The sequence below is a fragment of the Thermobia domestica genome, unplaced genomic scaffold, assembly GCF_964235325.1.
Source record: "Thermobia domestica unplaced genomic scaffold, izTheDome1.hap1.1 HAP1_SCAFFOLD_99, whole genome shotgun sequence".
Lineage (NCBI taxonomy): Eukaryota > Metazoa > Arthropoda > Insecta > Zygentoma > Lepismatidae > Thermobia > Thermobia domestica.
In genome coordinates, this window is record NW_027655887.1 from 227,531 (window position 1) to 248,253 (window position 20,723).

The window sequence follows — 20,723 nt, forward strand, 5'->3', positions numbered from 1 at the left end:
GAACACACTTTAGAAGCTTTTTTGTTTTGTTCTTTACGTACTTTTACTGTATTTTTAAGTGTTTGATTTTCGAATGCGTTGTCCCTTTATGGACCTTGCAAATACCGAAACTTACTTATCTTGATCTGTATCTTGAGCCTATTCTCTAAATTTTGAGATGATAATATGTTCTCAGAGCGACATATAAATATGATCTTGTGTTCGTGTGCTTCTTCCTGTTGTAATATGTTGTTGACTTTTTGTTGCTTTTTTCAGCAGCTTTTGTTTCCGTATCCAGTTTCTGCCGTAGTAAATTTGTTCTAATTTGCTTGCGTCTCTCACCATGTTTTGAATAAGCAAGGATGTTTTTGGTTAGTATTTTTATTTCTAGATTTTATTTGTAAATGAACTAATACACTTAATTTGCTTTCAAGAAGTTGTATGATAGAGGACACGGTGAACTTATATTATATAGGAAAAAACCTGAAGAAAAAGGTAAACTCAGATGTAAATCACTGCCTTTCATTTCGAGATCGCTAGGAGTAGTATTAAATTGTAATCGTTGTGTAAATGTGAATATTGCCAAAATAATGTTTGTAAACATTTAGATCAATGAAATTGAAAAGGGATCTTAAAAGGCTTTTCTTGAAATGCGCTTAACTTTTAGTTGTAATAAAATCCCGAATTCTCATGTAAAAACTTCTAATAATTTATGCAGGAAGAACAAAGACGGAGATCTGATTCCAAATGTTAATAATGACTGCGCAAACAAACCACTTGTAAGTGATATGAAAGTAAGATATAATGAAATAATCTTAAATATCCCAGTATCGAAAACACTAACTGTAGAAACCTGATATTTTGCTTGTAACGCGTGGCACACACGTGTGAAGAACATTCACACCGTGCATTTCTTTCTTTTTTGACGTGTGATTATGTTTTGCTTTTACAAAAGAAATGTTTTGGTTTTAATCCTTGGAATATTAGGAATTGTTACGGGTAATAAGGACGAAATCAACAAAGCTTGTTTTGGTAGAAATGCGTTTTAAAGGTTCTTGAAAAGGGTAAACTCAACCCATTTCTCTATCAATTAGTTATTATTACCGTCATTATTAATACTGTTATTATTACTGTCATTGACATGTCTTTATTATTACAGTCATTGACATTTCTGTTATTATTTCAAGAAATAATAAAAAGATGACCTTACGTTGAATTCGACTTTAATACCTGGAACGTCTTATACCGTGTAATATTTTCATTATCATTCCAAAATACAAATACAGCACAAGAATCATTTGTACTATTAGTGTATTTTTTAATTCAGCTGTTATTTTTCGATAGTGTCGTGTAACCAAATATAATGCAAATAGTTGTCTTTTTGAAAGATCATATATTGAAAAAAAAAAATACACTTACAGAAATCATGTGAATAGAAATAATTTCAAATGTTATTTAATTAAACTAAACTTAATATTCGTGTTGTTAATTAATGAAAGTTATGATCATTACGTTTGTAATCATTGATTTGTCAGCGTTTTTTGTCGCTTCTGATCAGATGCAATAATTCATATTTTTCTCGTTTTATATTATTTGTATTTATATTTTCATTTTCTGATAGAGATAGTTCATTTTCTGCTATTTTAATCATTACATAACTTTTGTCTTACCGGTTTAAACAGTATAGTATTCATTAAACATAAAACATAAAATGTTTTATTATTCAACTACTTGAAAGCAAGTAGGTGTATAGCCTTTCAATATTATTGCCATTCATGAATTTTTATTTATTTGCTTTTTATTTTATTTTCCTTAGAATTACTAAGTTGAGCATTTTATTTATTATCAGATTACTTCCATTACAATATAAGATGATATGTTCAATAATCTTTTGTTGGAGACTGTGGTCACTGACTTTTACTCGACTTGGTAGAGAATAATGACGTATACCGTATCCTTTCCAATTGTATAGTCTTTCTTGCGTGTCAGTATCGTTCACATAAAAATAAAAAAAATGTTTTAAAATTTGAAACGTCTTTAAGTTTTTACCGGAATCGTGACCAAAATATCTGAAGAAGTTTCCAGAAACAGTTTCGCATATATGCCAAGAATACGTTTTGATTTGGATCTATATCTTGATTACACGGGAAAGAAGAAAGAAAATAATGTAAAATTCTAACAAGTGAAATTCATTTTCAATTTTAGTCATAGTACTTAGCTTTTGTTATACTAACTCTTTTGTTGTTAAATATTGCATAAACAGTTAAAAAAAAAAAAAAAAAAAAAAAATCGCGCTTTGGTTTAGCTACATGATTCAAAAGAACACGTATTTAATATTTATTCAAACTGTACTTACCACTTTCCACCCCCACCCCCAAAAAATGATTAAACTATGATCATTTCGTTAAAAGTTTATTGCCATTCTTGGCACAGAATCTCTCCAAGAGAAAATAGTTTTCAATTAAAGCCATTTTCCTTAAGCATTATTACATTCATATTCTATAGGAACACAGTAATCAGCAAGGACTCCAACTTAAATTTGAAATGGGGGCGCGGTGGCTCAGTGATAGAGCGTTCATCTCCGGTGCTTGGGATCCCTGGTTCGATCCCAGCTCGCGCCGTGTGGACTTTGTGGTGGACAAACACCATCCTCGTGGGTTTTCTCGGGATTCTCCCGTTTCCTCCCACTTTCTTCATTACACCATTTCACTCATCTCTCGTTATTGCCGTCTCCTTTAGCCTAACCGGCATACCGTGGGACGTAAAACTTAAAGATTTCATTTTTTAAATTTGAAATTATTTTTTAAATGTTTCGTTAGATATACGAAACGCTGTAGTGTAGTTCTAATGTGAACGTAAGTATCGCGTATGGTTTCTTTTTCTTGTGATGAAGCAATAGGTATCAAATTATCTTTCTCCAAGGATTGAATAATACTGAGACCCAAGATATTAAAAGCAGATTAAATATATATGTCAAACTGGATTTGTACAACACATGTTCCATGTAGCTAATAATGAACGGAATTTAAGGAATCGGGGTTTTTCACTGACTAAGGTTTTAATGAGAACGGGAAGGTAAAAGATTTCAAATTTGTAGCCCAGAAGATACCAAGGTTCAGAAGATATTTTCGTCATTTCTTTTCGATCAATTACTTTCACTAGTGAAGCCAGCTGAAGCAAAAATGAAACTAGTGAAGATTTAAAGCATGAGTTATAATATTCATAAGATGATAATCAGTGAGACAATAAAATTTTGCCGAAACATTCACAGTTGAATAATAATTTTTGTGTTTTCTGTCAAGCACGGTATTGATAAGTACATTGTTCTGTTCGTAACGGGCTGAAATTGTGTATTGAGCGTGTAACATGAAGCTTGAGGAATTTTCTTTTTACTGAGTAAACATTCTCCATTTATGATGAGTATTTCCTTGATTCTTGCTCTGGACTCATTCAGGCTCCAAAAGCACCATGTTACGTTCGAAACGAGCGTAGCTCATTTCAGACAGTAAAATCTTATCTTTGCTCACGCCGAAACTCATTAAAATTATTAGGGGCCATGGTGGTTCAGTGGTAGAGCGTTCACCTCTGGTGCATGGAGTCCCTGGTTCGATTCCAGTGAACTTTGTGGTGGCCAAACACCGTGTCCATGCGTTTCCTCGGGGTTCTCCCGTTTCCTCCCACTTTCTTCATTCCACCATTTCATTCATCTCTCATCATCACCGTCTCCTTTAGTCTAGCCGGCTTAACGGTGGGACGTAAAACTCAAAGATTTCATTTCATTAAAATGATCACACTCAACTTCCATACAACTAGGATCAACTTGATGCTGAATATTGGGAAAAATTACACTAAGTGTGTGTGTAAAGTTATTTTTAAGATTTTAATAACAAGGAGACGTCTATATACCAGGTATTCTAAAAAGTAGTGAGCTTTTTGTGGACGAGATGTGTCACTGATCTCAGCGTGTGAAATCTTAACGTCATTTGGTGGCTGAAAGTAGATGTGCAAAGTGTTGAAATTCTTAAAATCAGACACGCCGTGTAGATGAGTGACCTTTGTGCAAAACTGCGCTACATTTTAAAATTTTATTTCGTTATAGTCACAGATGCTTTCATAGGCTCATGAAGAAACGTGTGCTCTTTATGGACAAGATAAGTTATCGAAAGCAACAGCCAAAAATGGTTTAATCACTGTCATTCTGGAAATTTCTATGTCCAAGATGCTCCTTGCAGTGGGCGACCAATCACAACAAAAGTGAGTAAAACCGGCATGTAAGTAGTCCTGACATCGCCGATGACCTAAACATCCATCACCAAACAGGATCAAACCATTTGAAGAAAGCTTATTACAAAATAATAGTTAGACGTGTAAGTGCCACATGATCTGACTGAAAAATATTTGCTCGATCGAATTTCTATCTGGAAATCTCTAACGAAACGTAACGTACTCGAGCCAATGGTTAATCATGAGTGATAAAAAGTGGATAACCTATGACACAATATGCGTAAAAGATAATGGTTGAAGCGAAAAGAAGCTCCACAGCCTGTGGCAAAGGCCACATTGACGCCCAAGAAGGTTATGCTGTGTTTGATGGGATTGGAAAGGCATCGTTCATCACGAGCTCGTACCATCGAACAGAACGATTGACTCGAACCTGTATTGTCGACAGTTAGAGTGAGTACACCTAAGAATGGAAGGAAAAAAAAACAACAACAACAACAACAACGGCCGAAACTGGTCAACCGAAAGGGCATCCTACACTACGCTGAAAACGCAAGACTGCACACATATTTGACGACCGTCAGAAATTGAACGCACTTTGCTGGGAGGTTTTAATATATCCAACGTATAGCCTGGACATGCCACCGTCAGATTTTCATTTGTATCGGTCTCTGCAGAACTTCCTAAATTGTGTTGGGTTAATTTCAAAAGAGGCCTGTGAAAATCATGTGTCGCAATTTTAAGACCACAAATCACGGAAGTCCTACAGCGATGTGATTATGCTGTTGCCGGAAAAATGACAGAAGGTTATCGAACAAATTATACATATGTGGTTTCATAACATGGTCTCCAAAGACTCAATACTTTCTAGACACGCTGAATAACTCGTCTGTACTGCAATTGAAAAATTCATAATTTTTTCAGAATAGACAGAGGGAGAGAGAAAAGAAAAGAAAAATGCGCCTATTTGGCACATAGCAAGGTTTCTACAAACCTGGAAAGTCAGGAAAATTCACAAAGCAAATATTTTATGAATAAAAAAAACTGAAAGTAGGCTGCAACAGCTTGCTACTTGGTAGAGAATGCATGTTTAAAAAAATAATATTTTTAAATTACTTCATAAATCGAGAGGGACTGGCCTGTAGCGCATTAATAGTGTGTCTGACTGCCAATCCAGTGATGCGTGTTCAATTCTCCGTGGGTGTAGAAGGAGTTTTTCATCTAACTCATAAGTCCCAGAAGATGATCCAGCCTCGGAAAATGAGAACGCCTCATTTCTGTATCAAATGGTTCAAAGTTTGATAAAGTGATCATCTTGATCAATGAACAAGAAGCTTAGGCACGAATCTGGAACTGCGCTAATGTTAAGTGTTAATAAAGAATCTCACAAGGCTTATTTAGCATTCTTTTCTTTTCTGTATCCTTATGTCAGCTGGACCCATTAAACTAGTTCATTGCCATTTGTCAAAGCCTTCTACTAATATTTAATTCTCTGCAAATGCTCCCCCTTAAGTATTCATAGCAAATAGGTACAGACGGATACAACACAAGTCACAACAGAAATCTCACAAGTTACTTTTTCAACATTAAAACGTTTATTCCAAGGAAGAACTACTGCACTCAAACATATACTTTATCCAGAGCTGTTTACTCGCTAATTTCATCCAGAGCTCCTTGCTCACTTTCTCTCTTCTTACAATTAATTCAGCTTTAAGTATTTCAATCCGTAGACACGGCGCAAGCTAACTTTGCACTTTGAAACCATTACTTTCCTAGCGAGTGAGATGAAAATGAGAGAAAATGGTTAATGCTACGCATTCGCAAGATGTGTTGCCAACCGCGATTATTCAAACTTCTCAGTAGTAGATCCTAAGTCATTTATTAAAAAAAAAAAAAAAAAAAAGTTTGTTCATTACTGATGTTTGTCTATTTTACAAAGCACCACACATCCTCTCCATTACTTTCGCAGTTTGTGCAATTCATAATAAAAGATCATCATTTGCTCTTTCTTTCTCAAAATAAGCTCTAACATTGTATAGCATTTCCCGACTTTGACTTCTGATCGTAGTACCGCTCCCGATTTTTTTTAAAAATATCTTTTATCTTCCGTAGTCATAGCATTAACCAAAGTACAAGAGGATTTGAAATCAATTATTAAAATTAAAGAATAACTGAATGTATCATACACCTGAACGTGCCGGTGTAAAAAAAAAGAACTCGTGCAAATATTTCCAGACAATTCCAGATATTAGCACACAAAAGAATAGATACACAGGATGTTTTAGTTTTATATGCACCACTATAACACAATGCTAAGTAATACTAAGTGGAAATCATTCTTTCACCCTTCTTTGTTTTGACCTTTGGATTATCAAAATAAGGGAAAAGGAATCCTCCTACACATCTGTTGGTCAACAGAACACATAGTACATTTTGGCAATCATAGCATTCCATTCGCTTAAAACAAGAGATATGGCTCACTCACCCCTTGAAATATGAAATTTCCGATGCTTGCCGAGGTTTGTTCTTCGGTTCGGTTTCGTGTAGTGTGCTGGTAGGTTGAAAATAAAGTGTTCGTTTTTACGAGGGTGTTATTATAGTATTCCAGTCTAGTGTAGTGTGGATAGACTAGTATAATGTTTTGTAAGTGTTCAAGTGTGTGTTGCAGTGAATTAACGTGACAATGAATGTTATAAATTCTAAAGTGAAGCACAAAAAGATTCATTCACAGGCTAGAGAGATGATTTGGAATGTGATTAAGTTTATGGAAATGGAAGCTCGAGAAGGTACCTTCACAATTCCTGTTGAAAAAGCATTAGAAAGAACAGCGAAGGCTGTAAGGGTATCGTCACGGGCGATCAAAAATATTTAAAAAGAAGGGCAGATTGTTAAAACTAAGAAAACTTGTTTTGAAACTCCGAATAAAATCCGCTGGTGTCAGAAACCTATGGTTGGAGTAGATGAGTTTGACAGTGATGTTATTCGGAAAACAATTTATGACTTTTATAAAACGGAACACAGAATTCCTACTGTTTCGACACTTAGAGAAAAGCTTTCAGAATCAATAGGTTTTCAGGGTGGGTGCACAAGCCTTAGAAAAGTTCTAAAAGATCTTGGGTATCGGTGGAAAAATACTAAAACCAACAGAACCGTACTTGTCGAGTCTCAAGAAATTCGAGAAAAGAGAATTTCCTACTTGAAAGTATAAAGGAATATCGAAACGAAGCGCGAAATATAGTATATGTAAAAGAATCATACATATTATCATCTCACGTTGCAAACAAATCTTGGACCGACGACAGCTCCTACGGTCTATTAGCACCAGTCTCTCGGGGTCAGAGGTTAATTACGATTCATGCAGGAGGGGAAAGTGGCTTTTTCCAAATGCATTATTAATGTGGAGAGCAAGTCAATCTACAGGTGACTACCACAACGAAATTAACCAAGACAATTATGAAAAATAGGTCACAGATAAATCAGTGTTGGGAAGCAGAAGGAATCATGGATGGTATTACTGAGAGGGTCGTTATCAGTCTCAATAGTAATAGCAACAGTCATTCAGAAGAGGATACGGATGGTAACTTATCTGGGATAGAAGAAACGTAGGTGTGTTTACCTCTACGTACACATACACATATATGAAAAATATTGGATTTTTCGTTTCTATTTGTGGAATTCAACGTGTACTATTAATAGTAATGATCTAGATATACGTAAATTAAAAGGTACAACGTACGTACGAATTATAAATAATGCCTCACATTTTAGATTCGTGGCGAATATTTATTTCAGTTGGCAACGCTGATAAGTTTACTTTTCTGCCTCCTAAATCACGGTCAGGTGGCACCCAAATCGCGAACAGCATTACGTCATTCAAGTGCAGAATTGGTTGCGCCGTGTCTAACAAATTTGTTTCTTTTTCGCAGCTGATTAGCATTATGCAAAACTAATTATTAACGAAAAACTAATTCGGCCAGTGCAATTTAACCAACCACACCTAACAGCATCCCTGCTTTTTATTCTTTATCTATCGCTGCACTTTTGCTTCGTAATTTCAAATTGTCGATATACCTTTATGAACTACATAGAAAAGAGAGAAAAGAAAATGATTCTCCTACTTTTGTTGTGGTGGCTTAGTGGCAGCACCTCGTTATGTTAGGATAAGTGTACTGAAATTGCCTCTGGAAAGAAACAAAAGACAATACTGAACATCTGTTTAAATTAGGTTCGTAAATGTGCAGTATTGGATATTGAACCAAAGAATATAATTGAATATGCATTATATGTGTATAATCCAAACTCCACATCTCTCTTCAGACAAATCTTAAACAAGCACTATATTGACATCAAACTTAAAGCGACGCAAATTTCTGAAACTAAAGTGAGGGTGCGCGTGTAGCTAATGCAGCTGTATCAGGTGGATCGTGTGTTGAAGACATACGAACATCGAAGACCAATAGTACACGGAAGAGAAGCCTAAATGACAGGGATCACCGGACATTGCGGAGAATTGTCACCAAGGACTGTAAAACGTATGCGGCAAAAGAACTGTGAAACAATTAGCACCTGGATTGCGACAATCATAGTTCGACACGAGTAGCATATACTGAACATCCGGGGTCAGATTGCAATTTCCAAGCAGCTAATCATCATCAACACATTAATGCAAAGAAAACGGTGCCGAGAACGCTCAAAAGCACTTCCGATAATCAGAAACTCGTAATATGGTCCTATTAGTCTTCTTTCATCTGTGCTTCCAAGAACAGTCCATATTTGTGTATGGCGAACGTCCAGACAAGTTTATGCTCCGAACTGTTCTTTTGAAATATGTCGGCTGCTCCGTGATGCGATGGGCCACAATTTCGTGGTATTCTGCGAGTTCCGTGATTGTTGATTACGTGGACATACTAGGTGACCACCTGCATCTCTGGTCTAGATGTTGTTTCCGGACAATGACGTACTTTTTCAAGAAAACAACACATCCGGCCAATTCATACTGCTGCAACTGTTGAGGAGTGATTTTATGAACATTGGGATCAACTACAATACATCTCTGTGGTCAGTTCTGGAACTCAGATTCCGGAAGATATATTATTGTCCATCCTGTGTGAAGAGCATGGATAGGTGGGAGGTGTTTCCGAATACCCATCTCATCCTCTCACCACGGGAATGTAGGACATATGCAAATCATATGTAAATGTTGTAAATAATTAACAAAATTTAGATTATTCAAAATAAAAATAAATATTTTTGAGTCGGTAGAGCCAAAATCGCAAATAAGTTTTAGAATTTACATTCCTGCAACATGGGTTCTATTTTAACGTCCCATTGCCCCGTTAGGGACAGTAATGCTGTTTGAAGTTCTGACTTGCGGTCAGATATTATCTTAGTATTTAAAAAAATGTGAATTTATCATCAAATTGAATTAGTTAAGTCTGGCAGACACAACAAATCCTGGAATGCTTGAAAAATAAAATAATAATAATAATAATATGCTATTTTGTACTTACCCTGCGGCTAAGTATATTCAATGAAAACTCCACACACTTACTATAAAATGCACACATATTTATTTTTAATTTCACTAATGAACACACAACACCACACGTATACACACTAGATATTCAATAGATATATATTTTTAATTCACTTTGATAAATGTCTTAAATGAACTTGTAAAAGAAATAGAATAAATATCTTTCAAATTCAAATGTTCACTGTCAGTAAACAGTTTGAACAAGATATTTCATTTTTCGGTCACTGTAATTACACATCACAACAAACTTGAAGTTTTCTTGCATAATCAGGGATCCTTTTTTGCCGTTGGTTGATATCTTCTTGAATGTTAATGATTTTTCTGGTATAAATAGTTTAGCATATTTATAATAGTCCTGCTACACTTTCCATGTCATAACATGACAGTTCACTATATTGGAATAACACCAATTAAAACAATAGTTTCACTTTGGATAGGGGGCGCGGTGGCTCAGTGGTAGAGCGTTCACCTCCGGTGCTTGGGGTCCCTGGTTCGATCCCAGCTCGCGCCGTGTGGACTTTGTGGTGGACAAACACCGTGCTCGTGGGTTTTCTCGGGGTTCTCCCGTTTCCTCCCACTTTATTCATTCCACCATTTCATTCATTTCTCATCATCAGCGTCTCCTTTAGCCTAACCGGCATAACCGTGGGACTTAAAACTAAAAGATTTCATTTCATTTTTTTCACTTTGGATAACTAAATTTGTATTATTTCATTTTTTTAAGTTATTTTCTGGTGTCACTTAATTTTGCTAAATGTAAACATGTAAAGCACTATAAAAACAAATAAAAATATCTCTGTTAAGCTTCCGCTTAACTCCTGTCTGACGGAACTGAGTGCTACATTGCCTGAGGAATGTACAATGTTCTTCCGGAAACCATTAATCACTTTCATACCTCTATTTCATGACGAATCAGAACTGTTCTGAATGCTACGGGTGGTTCCATGCGCTATTACTTAGATAACTTTTTCTTCAGGTACTTCCATTATTTTGACAGTCACCAGTATATCTCAAATATATTCTGTACACAAGTTAACATTTAAAGTATTTGAAATGTTCATTTTCTAAAGCTCAACACCAAGATTTATACGAGAAAAGTTCAGTGGTTTTGTAAGTGTGTGGAAATTGATTTTCAGGTAATTAGTACTAACATGAAATTGTTTATTTACTTTATTTCGTGTAATTATCGTCTTTCCTTTAATTTAAATAAGAATATTTCATCTTTGTAGCTTTGAATATGATCCCAAAGCCGCAAACAATGAGGAAAAGAGTATTGAGCAATTCAGAAGATTCAGTAGTGAGGCTGGCATTGACACGGTAAGTTACTTTTCAATTAGTGCACATGTAATTAACGAGGTAAGTTAAATGTTGGTTGACCAGTGTTTCTACAGACCTAGAAAGTCAGCAAGAGAAAGAGAAACAACATTTGGTCAGGGAATCATATAAATAGTCACGGAAATTTGCCAAACATACATTTTACAAATAAAGAAACTGAAAATAGTCTGCAGCAGGCTGCTAGTAGGTAGATAATGCGTATTAAAAAAATAATATTTTTAATTCACCAGGTGAATTGAGATGAGCTGGCCTGTAGCCTAGTCAGTAGAGTTTTCGACTGCAAATTCAGCGATCCATGTTCAGTCACCGGTGGGAGGGAGTTTTTCACGTAGGCCGTAAGTTCCAGATATTGACGGATAACGAGTATCGGAGACAACTCTGGGGCTTTTTTGCAACAGTTACAGAGTCATTAAGAAGCAGATTCCATGCAATTAGATACTGAAAGAAAACTGTGAAATAAGCGTAAGCGTAAATTAAATTTCTTTATTAAATTTCAGTTTCATAAAGAAACGAGCACATTCCGTTGAATTAGACATTGTTAATAAAGTTGTGCGAGAACTAAAAGAGAGAGGGAAAGATAACAGAAGTAGCATTTAAAATTTTAGCTATCATTAATTTCGTAATTACTTCGTCTCAGTGTGTTGTTAGTATCTAATTGAACATTCAGCTTAAATTCCGTTTCATCAGCATACGTGGGCTACGTACTGTTATAATTTACGAAGCACAATTAAACAATAGAAATTGAAACAAGAGTATTGAAATATAATGTAGTGTGAGTTCCTGTCACCGCGGCATGGCGCGCCTTCCGATTGCGAATCGAGAAGAAGGCCTCTAGATGTATAAAGATGAGCTACGAATATATTGAATAAGCACTCTCGGACAGATGATAAGAGGTGGTGTTCCAGCTTGGGAGTTGGGAGTGAGAATAACAGCCACATCTTGTAAAAATGGTTCATTCACAGAATACTCGAATGTGGACTGACAACTTGGCACAACCTCAGAAAAGTAAAATGGACCAGAGATTTGGAACGTGAAATATAAGAAGTCTGCATAGGACAGACGCATTAAAATCTGTCACGAATGAGAATCCGTTAGAGAAAGAATGGACGTGGTAAGAGTTCAGGAAATTAGGTATTAAGAGAAGAGCGCCGTGTAGACCGGAAACTTTACTTTTGTTTTATGGAGAAAAAAATTTAAAAAATGAAATCTTTGAGTTTTGCGTCCCACGGTTATGCCGACTAGGCTAAAGGAGACGGAGATGATAAGAAATGAATGAAATGGTGGAATGAAGAAAGTAGGAGGAAACGGTAGAACCGCGAGAAAACCCACGCACACAGTGTTTGTCCACCACAAAGTTCACTTGACGCGAGCTGAGATCGAACTATGGACCCCATGCACCAGAGGTGAACGCTCTACCACTGAGCTACCGCGGCCCCCTGAGAAGAAAATAAAAATCATCAATTAGGAACGGTTTTTCGTTCACGAACTAGTATCAGCAATTAAACGTGTTGAATTTATTAATAATAGACTTTCTTTGATTATTCTTGAGGGTCGGTGGTGCGATATTATTGTTCTAAATGTACATGCCCCAATAAAGAACTAAAGGATGACGATATAATAGACAGTTTTATATATATATGAGGAATTAGAAAGTGTATTTGACCAACTCCCTCGATCCCAAATTTAAAATCCCGTTAGCAAATACGACGAGAGAATATTTTCATACCGATTATAGGGTACGAAAATCTGCATAAGGAAAGTAATGATAACGGTATTATACTCGTAAAATCTGCAGTATCCGAAAATTATCGTGAAAACTATGAAATTCCCATATCGCGACATTCTTGGACCTCCCAAATGCAAAAACACATAATCAAATTGATCACGCTTATTAGATAGAAGACGTTCTAGCATAAGTGATATCAGGCATTTAGAGGATGATTGCAATACGAACCACTGCCTAGTAGCAGCAATTTAAGAGAGAGAGAGAGAGAGGGAATTTCCGCTGAGGAAAGGAGAGAATTAGCATATGATAACGGAGAAGTTGAATTTAAAGAGATTAGTGTAGAGTCAAGCGAGAGCGGAATATCAAATGAAGTATCGAATAGATTCTCGGTGTTAGAAAATTTGGAGTACGCTAGGGCTGAAAATTCTTGGGTTAAAATTAGGAATAGTGTTAAAATTTCATGAAAAGAAAAATTGAGGCTCCCGGAAATACATAGGAACAAACCATGCTTCGACCAAAAATACACTAAATTAGCAAGGAAACAAAAACAGACAAAACTGCGTGGATACAAAATCCAAACGATAGAACAGCAAAAAATTTCATTGATGTCAGGCAGGGAACTTTCAATACTTTTAGAACATTTTTTTAAGCTAAAGTTATTGAACGTGAAGATAACAGTAAAAGAAAATACTCGGAACATGTACACGTCAACGAATTTAAGAAAGGCTATCAATTTCGCGCTTAAAACGGACGAAACAGTTCTCACGGATACGGATCGTATTTTAATTAGGTCGAAAATTTCTTTCAGTCAGCTCAACATGCAGCCAAAAAATAATGTTTGTGGAGAAAGTGGTACTCTATGATTATCCATCTTATTGTATCATGCTTCACCTTAAAGCGCGCTGATTTGTCAATATTTCTGGCGCTCAGTGAGTTTAATTCTCAGTAACTAGACTTTCTTAACTGCTATTTGCCGTTCGATTCGAGCCATAAATGGCTACTGTTCGACTACTAGTTTGTTTGCTCTATCACTAAACGTAGTCCTGGAGATTAATCCTCTAGAGATAGCCAACATTTTGGTCCTATACTTTTCTTCTATCCCTGACTGTGCACACTGTTCTGGTGAGTTTAATAGTTTCCGTACATGCATTTAGCGGAAACCTTTAATGTTCCATAGTCGTCAATTCGGAGGATTATAACCTTCCCTTAAAGCTGTTCTCGAGCTTGATTCCGTTTTACGTGAGCCATCTAATACTGCTCCTGCATTCGTCATATATCTTATGATATATTGCAACGTCTCACGTAATAATCAGCTTGCATTATTGAGCTATTCAATAGTATTTCGGCGGAGGACCGTTTCGGTTGCATGAGTTGCGTCTATAAGCTTCCGAGCAAATCTCAGTGTAATCGATGTTTAAGGACTACTATAGACAACTTTGCTCATCTTGAAAGCTAATTCAAGAAGTCTTCTTCCATCGTCAGTAATCTCTCGCTATATTCTTTGACTTAGAAAAAAAGGCTTATGACAGCTTGACGTTAAGGTGGTGTTTTTCGTGCCTAGATGATGCAGTTCATTAAGAATTTTCTAGATAAATGTTGTTTTAATGTGTCTGTGGTTCAAGTCTCTTAGGGCGATTTATATTTAGAAACTATATCCCACAAGACAATGTTCTTGGTGTCACACTGCTTGGGGTCATTGTCAATAGTGTTCTGTCTCAGATTCAGGCTTCTGACCATAGTCTGCTGCACGGTGACGAACTTGTAATTTATTGGTGCTTAGGTACTTTTCGCTGTATTACTCGAGAACTTCAATTATTCGCTGCTCGAACGAAACATGCTTTGGATTTCTGATCAAACAACTCAGTGTGTGCACTTGAGCCACCAAGAAACTTGTATTGTTTACCTGGATAATAATGTATCTAATAGCATCCATCCCTTCTTTATTGATATGGTCCAATCCCTACCCAATTTCCCAAGTCCCTATTTCTTGATTTCATTTCTGATCACCGCTTAACGTGACCACAACGTATACAAAATCTTAAGTACTCTTGTCTCCGATTTCTGAATTTGCTTCTCTTTATTTCCTATTGCACCTAGGAGATATTCGTATTATGCTACGATTACACAGCAGTCAAATCTGGTCTAACGTCATTCGGAATGTATTGTTTACTCGTCTGCTGGTTCCTCCTTGGTGAAGCAATTAGAGTATTGTCGTGAGACTTATTCAGAATTATGCAACTCGTGTGAGATGTATTACCGACCACTCCTGTGACTTTCTTACGAGGGTCTCATCGCGGATAAGTTTATGTGGCCGTCTCTTTGTTTGCTATATGTTTGTACCGTGGCTGTTGTGTCCGCCAATGCTCAATGTAATCGGTGAGATGAAGTGATCTTGGCGCGCTTGCATATTGAATACTCAGATATCACACATTCCTGTTTAGTGCATGACGGTAACCGTCCTCGCTGTAAAGAATGCATCGTCCCACTCAGTATTCGGTATATTTGTGTGGAATATCTCATACCCAGATAACGTTAAATTGGTTGAATTGGAGTTTAGTGCCCAACTTATCGCTGAGGATCCCTCTCTTGGCTCCTCGTACGTGCCTTTGGCGTGGAAATCCGAGTTCGATTCGATGTCTGCGTTTTATATAGCCTCGTTACTCAAACGGAGGCTTAAAAAAATCTTTCAGCGTCGAGGCTATATGAGACATGGAGATGCAGCATAACGTGAAATCCAAACCACCGTAATGTGTTCAGACTTAATGCCCTCCACTTTTAGTGCTTTAGAATAATCACAATCTTTCCATAGCTTACGTGTTTTTTCCACATTGATGTAAGTTTACAAGAGTGAATCAATCCATTCCCCTCAGAAGCTGAGTACAAACTAATAATGTGCCAACGCCTTACTAGTACTCATCGATATATATATATATATATATATTTAAATGTTAAGCGTATATCTTATTTATTGAACTCAAATCAGTCACTGCTTATCTTATAATAATGTTACAGAAAATGTAACAGTCGATTCTCAGAAAAAAACATTTGATAGATAGATCAACAAAGTACAGGGTTTTCATAAAGTCTGGACGGATTTAATTTGCTTATAATTTTCATAAAATTGCTCATAATGAAATCAAATAAAGTGCAAACGGTAGCGGAAGGATTAAATTTTTAGTTGGCAACACTGTTACCGTATCAAAGATGGCGTCGGTGAAAGAGAAAGCGCAATGTGTTCTGTGGTACGCAGAGCTAAAATCACCAATTCTGGTGTGTCGAAAGTTCACCAAAGAGTTCAAAAAGCCGGCACCGACTGAGAGTGCAATCCGAAAGTGGCATGCTAAGTTCTTGGAGACAGGAAGCGTCCTGAACCGTCCTCGAAGTGGGAGGCCGCCAACATCGCCTGCAACAGTGAGCAGGGTAAGGGAAAGCATCATCAACAGCCCACAGAAGTCGATTCCTATTGGCGCCCAGTTGGAGGTGTGGCGGTGAATGAACTGAGCTGGTGCAGATTACAGGTAAAAATTCAATCCTTCCGCTACCGTTTGCACTTTATTTGATTTCGATATGAGCATTTTTATGTAAATTATAAGCGAATTAAATCCGTCCATACTTTATGAAAACCCTGTATATTCAGTCTATTCACAACCCACAATCTGTTTTTATTTTAATCATACAAGGACTTAAAAAATAGGGAAATATTCAAAGTTAAAAATATTTACGCAAAAAGAGGAATTGTATCCCGATATTTATTTACTTATTTTGTTTGTTTTCAACACAAATATACCAATGCAAGCACCAAGGTACAATTTTAGAAATTTTAGAAATTTTAGGTGCTCCACTCTATTGTTTTCTATTAACGGGATGATCTACCTTTTCTCGGCACAAAAATGTTTATATTGGACCTTATGGGGAGAACATGGCTACCGAATTTCCTTAGTTTCTAAGGAACTAGGTATCTCTAATGGGAAAGAAAAATTTTGCAGCATTCTACAGAAGTTTATTAACGGGTTGAAATACTTAAATTGTATATTTGTTTGCTAGTTTAGCAGAAATAAATTAGTAAAAAAATAAATAAATTAGTTTCTTTTTATACAAATTATAATATGTCTAACTTTGGAACCAATTATGGTAGAAAGATCAACTTTTTTTGGTTTTATTCCTTGAGAAGAAACGACTCTAATAGTTTTAATCACAACCATATCTGATACGCCAATTAAAAAATAGTATTTTAATATAAGTATTAAAGTACACCTGTCAAAGTTTGACGAGGGTAAGTCACGCCCCACTCTAAGCTTGGTCGCGGAAAGGGCGGGGGTTGATGAAATGGAGGGGGTGGATGTCTGAATGAAACAGGTTCTCGACCAGTTTCTGAGATTACCTGTCAGCTGCCAAATACTGTTAGCTTTATAGAGTTTGTCTCCCTCAATGGTTCCATACTAAAAGACTGGACGATGTGGTGTGAAGTATCCTCTTTTCCCAGTTACCTCTGGAAGTTCATCAAGATACATTCTAGAGTGCGCGGGAAGAACAGTATATGTCAGAAAACGCTGTTATTTTGGGAATTTTTTTCCCTTCCGGACAAATATTATAGCATACAGTAGTGGCGAAGGGAAGGGGGGCAGAGGGGTGCCCCCACAGGATTCCGACAATGTAAAGTCCTGGCCCCCATATATAGGTGTCCGTAAAAAAATGTCCCCTAAGTTTTTTTTTTTTTTTTTTTTTTTTTTTTTTTTTTAAATAATGTCTTGGGAATATATTTCAAATTTGAGGTGTTTTCCTGGTAGCCGTCATTTTCCAATATGGCCGCCGCCCTACGTAAATCTCTCTCTCTCTCTCTCTCTCTCTCTCTAGATATATATATATATATATAGGCCTGTATATATAAAGAGAGAGATCGTGAACCAAGGCACTTAGAAAGATAATTTTAGTGTCAAACTATAGGTTTCTGAGGCCGATGAATTTAAATATGGCATTGTTTATTGCCACTTAGAAACCTTACAACCTGGCAACACTGTTGTCTAACGATTAACTGTACAAAGTTACAAATGCGTATATGCACGCATTACTCTAGGATGTAGCGTACTTCCTCAGGACTGAACGAAACCTACTTTTTCTGGTAGCTTTCATCACGACAAGACATATTTTACATGATAACATGAGAGAACATTTGTCTAAATCCAATATGGCAGCCAATATGATGGCTTATTACTAGGCAACCAAGTAATGGACTTATTCAAATGCCTGTCAGTCCTAATTGGCCTAGAGAATGGGAGAAAGAGGCAGGATGCGGTCTCATTGAAGAAGCGTCTCCTGAGGAGGCGAGGGAAATTTAAAATACTCCATTTTTTAATGAAAAACACGGTTTTGCCTCCTTGTCCGCAGACAACACTGCACACCAAATGCTCTATAAGACGTTCTCTAAATAGCCCTGTTAGATCCAACCTGTGTAAACCGTGCATTTTCACGGGGGAACAGCGGAGCAAAAGCCCTGTTTTTTGTGATATTTCTGGTTTCTCGTGCTTACTTCGCTAAGACTAAGCACTGTAAGCCAATCTCCAATTATCCTATAGCAGTGTTAATTTCAGATCATTTCCTCCGGAGGCACCACGCACAGGGGGGAAAGCGACTAAAAATTGCGTGCTCCACAGAAATTTCTGCGAAGATCTCAAGCACCCGAGGGTGAATTTCGTAGCTCTTGGGAGAATCCACCCCCCCCCCCAGAATCACCCCTGAAATCATCACTGGGAGTTGAAACAAGAAGCAGGGGGAAATATTTTTGTTGAATGTTTACGCAGGCATATCCAAACGTCGGTTCGCGGGCCGGATCTGACACGCCGAGTTCTTTTATACAGCCCGCTAAATTGTCCGTTATTAAATTATCCGATAATTATTTATTGTGAAAATGTCATATATTACCTTTTATAGCCCGTGACGACAGTAAGATTTCTGTGATTCGGCCAATCCCTGTTCCTACTTGCAAATGCCTGATTTATAGCATTTACGCTATTAGTAAGCGCTACTGAGGTCAATAAGAGTTGAATTTTGCGAGGGGCGCATTGTTATAGCATGTTTTCTAACGCACAAAGGGATGTTCTGAATGGAGGCAGCTATGTGTATGTTTAGCCAATGGAGCCATTTGTATCTTCGTGGCTTTGCACTCTAACTCCAAATAATAATAATAATAATAATAATAATAATAATAATAATAAATGGTAAAGTTATGGTCGATACATTTTTGGAATTCGAAGGCATTTTAGAATGCTTGTCTATCATCTGGCTATCAGAAATAATTGATCACCATTTTCTCTACATATCTATAATTTTCTTACAGGGTAGAAACACCTCCTCAAAAGAGAGAGAGAGAGAGAGAAAAAAAAAAGAGAGAGAAAGTGGCCGAACTTGGGCTATTGAACGTGAGGACAGGATGTTTACATTCGCATTGACACCTGCTGTGAAAACGGTCCCTTCATATCTCTTGGGACGAAAACAGAAGAAAAGGGTGGGCGCGGATGCCTTACCCTCGTCAAACTTCTTGACAGGTGGACTTTAATACTTATATTAAAATACTATTTTTTAATTGGCGTATCAGATATGGTTGTGATTAAAACTATTAGAGTCGTTTCTTCTCAAGGAATAAAACCAAAAAAAAAAAAAAAAAAAAAAAAAGTAGATCTTTCTACCATAATTGGTTCCAAAGTTAGACATATTATAATTTGTATAAAAAGAAACTAATTTATTTATTTTTTAATAATTTATTTCTGCTAAACTAGCAGACACATATACAATTTAAGTATTTCAACCCGTTAATAAACTTCTGTAGAATGCTGCAAAATTTTTCTTTCCCATTAGAGATACCTATAGCACGGCCAACAAGAGATGGTCTCTGACGTTTCTTACCACATGCGGTGTGACATTCCAGCCCTTACTTTGATACCAGTTTTACCAACCACGATCACTCTGTCTTATACCATTAATTAAACTGCCACTACAGTTGCACCGAAAAAAACCTTGACACGCGAGTAGTGGCAATGTCACTGCGAGCTGTCAGAGACGTTCTCTTACTGGACGCACTATAGTTCCTTAGAAACTAAGGAAATTTGGTAGCCATATTCTCCCCATAAGGTCCAATATAAAAATTTTTGTGCCGAGAAAAGGTAGATCATCCCGTTAAAATGGCCAAGTTAGCTTGTCCTGCAAACAAAACATTAAATTAACATTAATTTGGTTGCACTTCTTTCTGTTTTTTTCGAAAAATATAAGCCTTTTCTCTCTCTCTCTCTCTCTCTCTCTCTCTCTCTCTCTCTCTCTCTCTCTCTCTCTCTCTTACAAAAAAAAGAAAGAAAAAAACAATAAAAAAGGGTGCGGCGTAACATTCGCTTCAGTACTACTCCGTGGGCGAAACCTATCGAATAGAAAGGAGGGGTGGCAACATCAAACTGACCAATCATGGCTATCACCAAGTGGTATTTTTGATTGCTTTTGGAGATATAAATATTTACGTAGGGACCGGATGGGTTGATTGATTTGTTGATTTGGACTTTAGCGTCACATTTAGCACCGATATTATATGAGACGTGGATTTACAGCTTAACGTGAGATTCGAACCAAAAGAGCTCCCACCGGGAGTCAAACCTAAGTCTCCCGTGCTGAAGGCGTTTTCGCTAACCATATAGCACGGGAGCCCTACTTACTGACCAGATGTGCAGCTTCATGAAACAGAAATGTTAAATATTACCTGTTTTAACACTTTTCCAGACTTGTGACTTTAATAGCATTGTGTTCTGGTACTCAACTTAGGCATACTTTATAACATGATGTCATAATATACCTCTTAGTATATACCTGTCACTTGGAGAAAATTATCTCTAGATTACTATTATTTAATACTCAAATACGCTCATCAGAATGAATTCTTTGTATTAG

General features: G+C 36.7%; 1 protein-coding gene across 6 annotated transcripts in view; it reads left to right on the top strand.

Moving 5' to 3' along the window:
- Positions 1 to 20,723, top strand: part of LOC145676349 (uncharacterized) — a 39,774-nt gene that overhangs the window by 6,116 nt on the left and 12,935 nt on the right. For all 6 annotated transcript variants that reach the window (XM_081747201.1, XM_081747203.1, XM_081747200.1 and 3 more), the window contains one exon: positions 10,966 to 11,053. In XM_081747201.1, the coding sequence (XP_081603327.1) occupies positions 10,966 to 11,053 (88 nt within the window). The remainder of the gene's footprint in view (positions 1 to 10,965; positions 11,054 to 20,723) is intronic.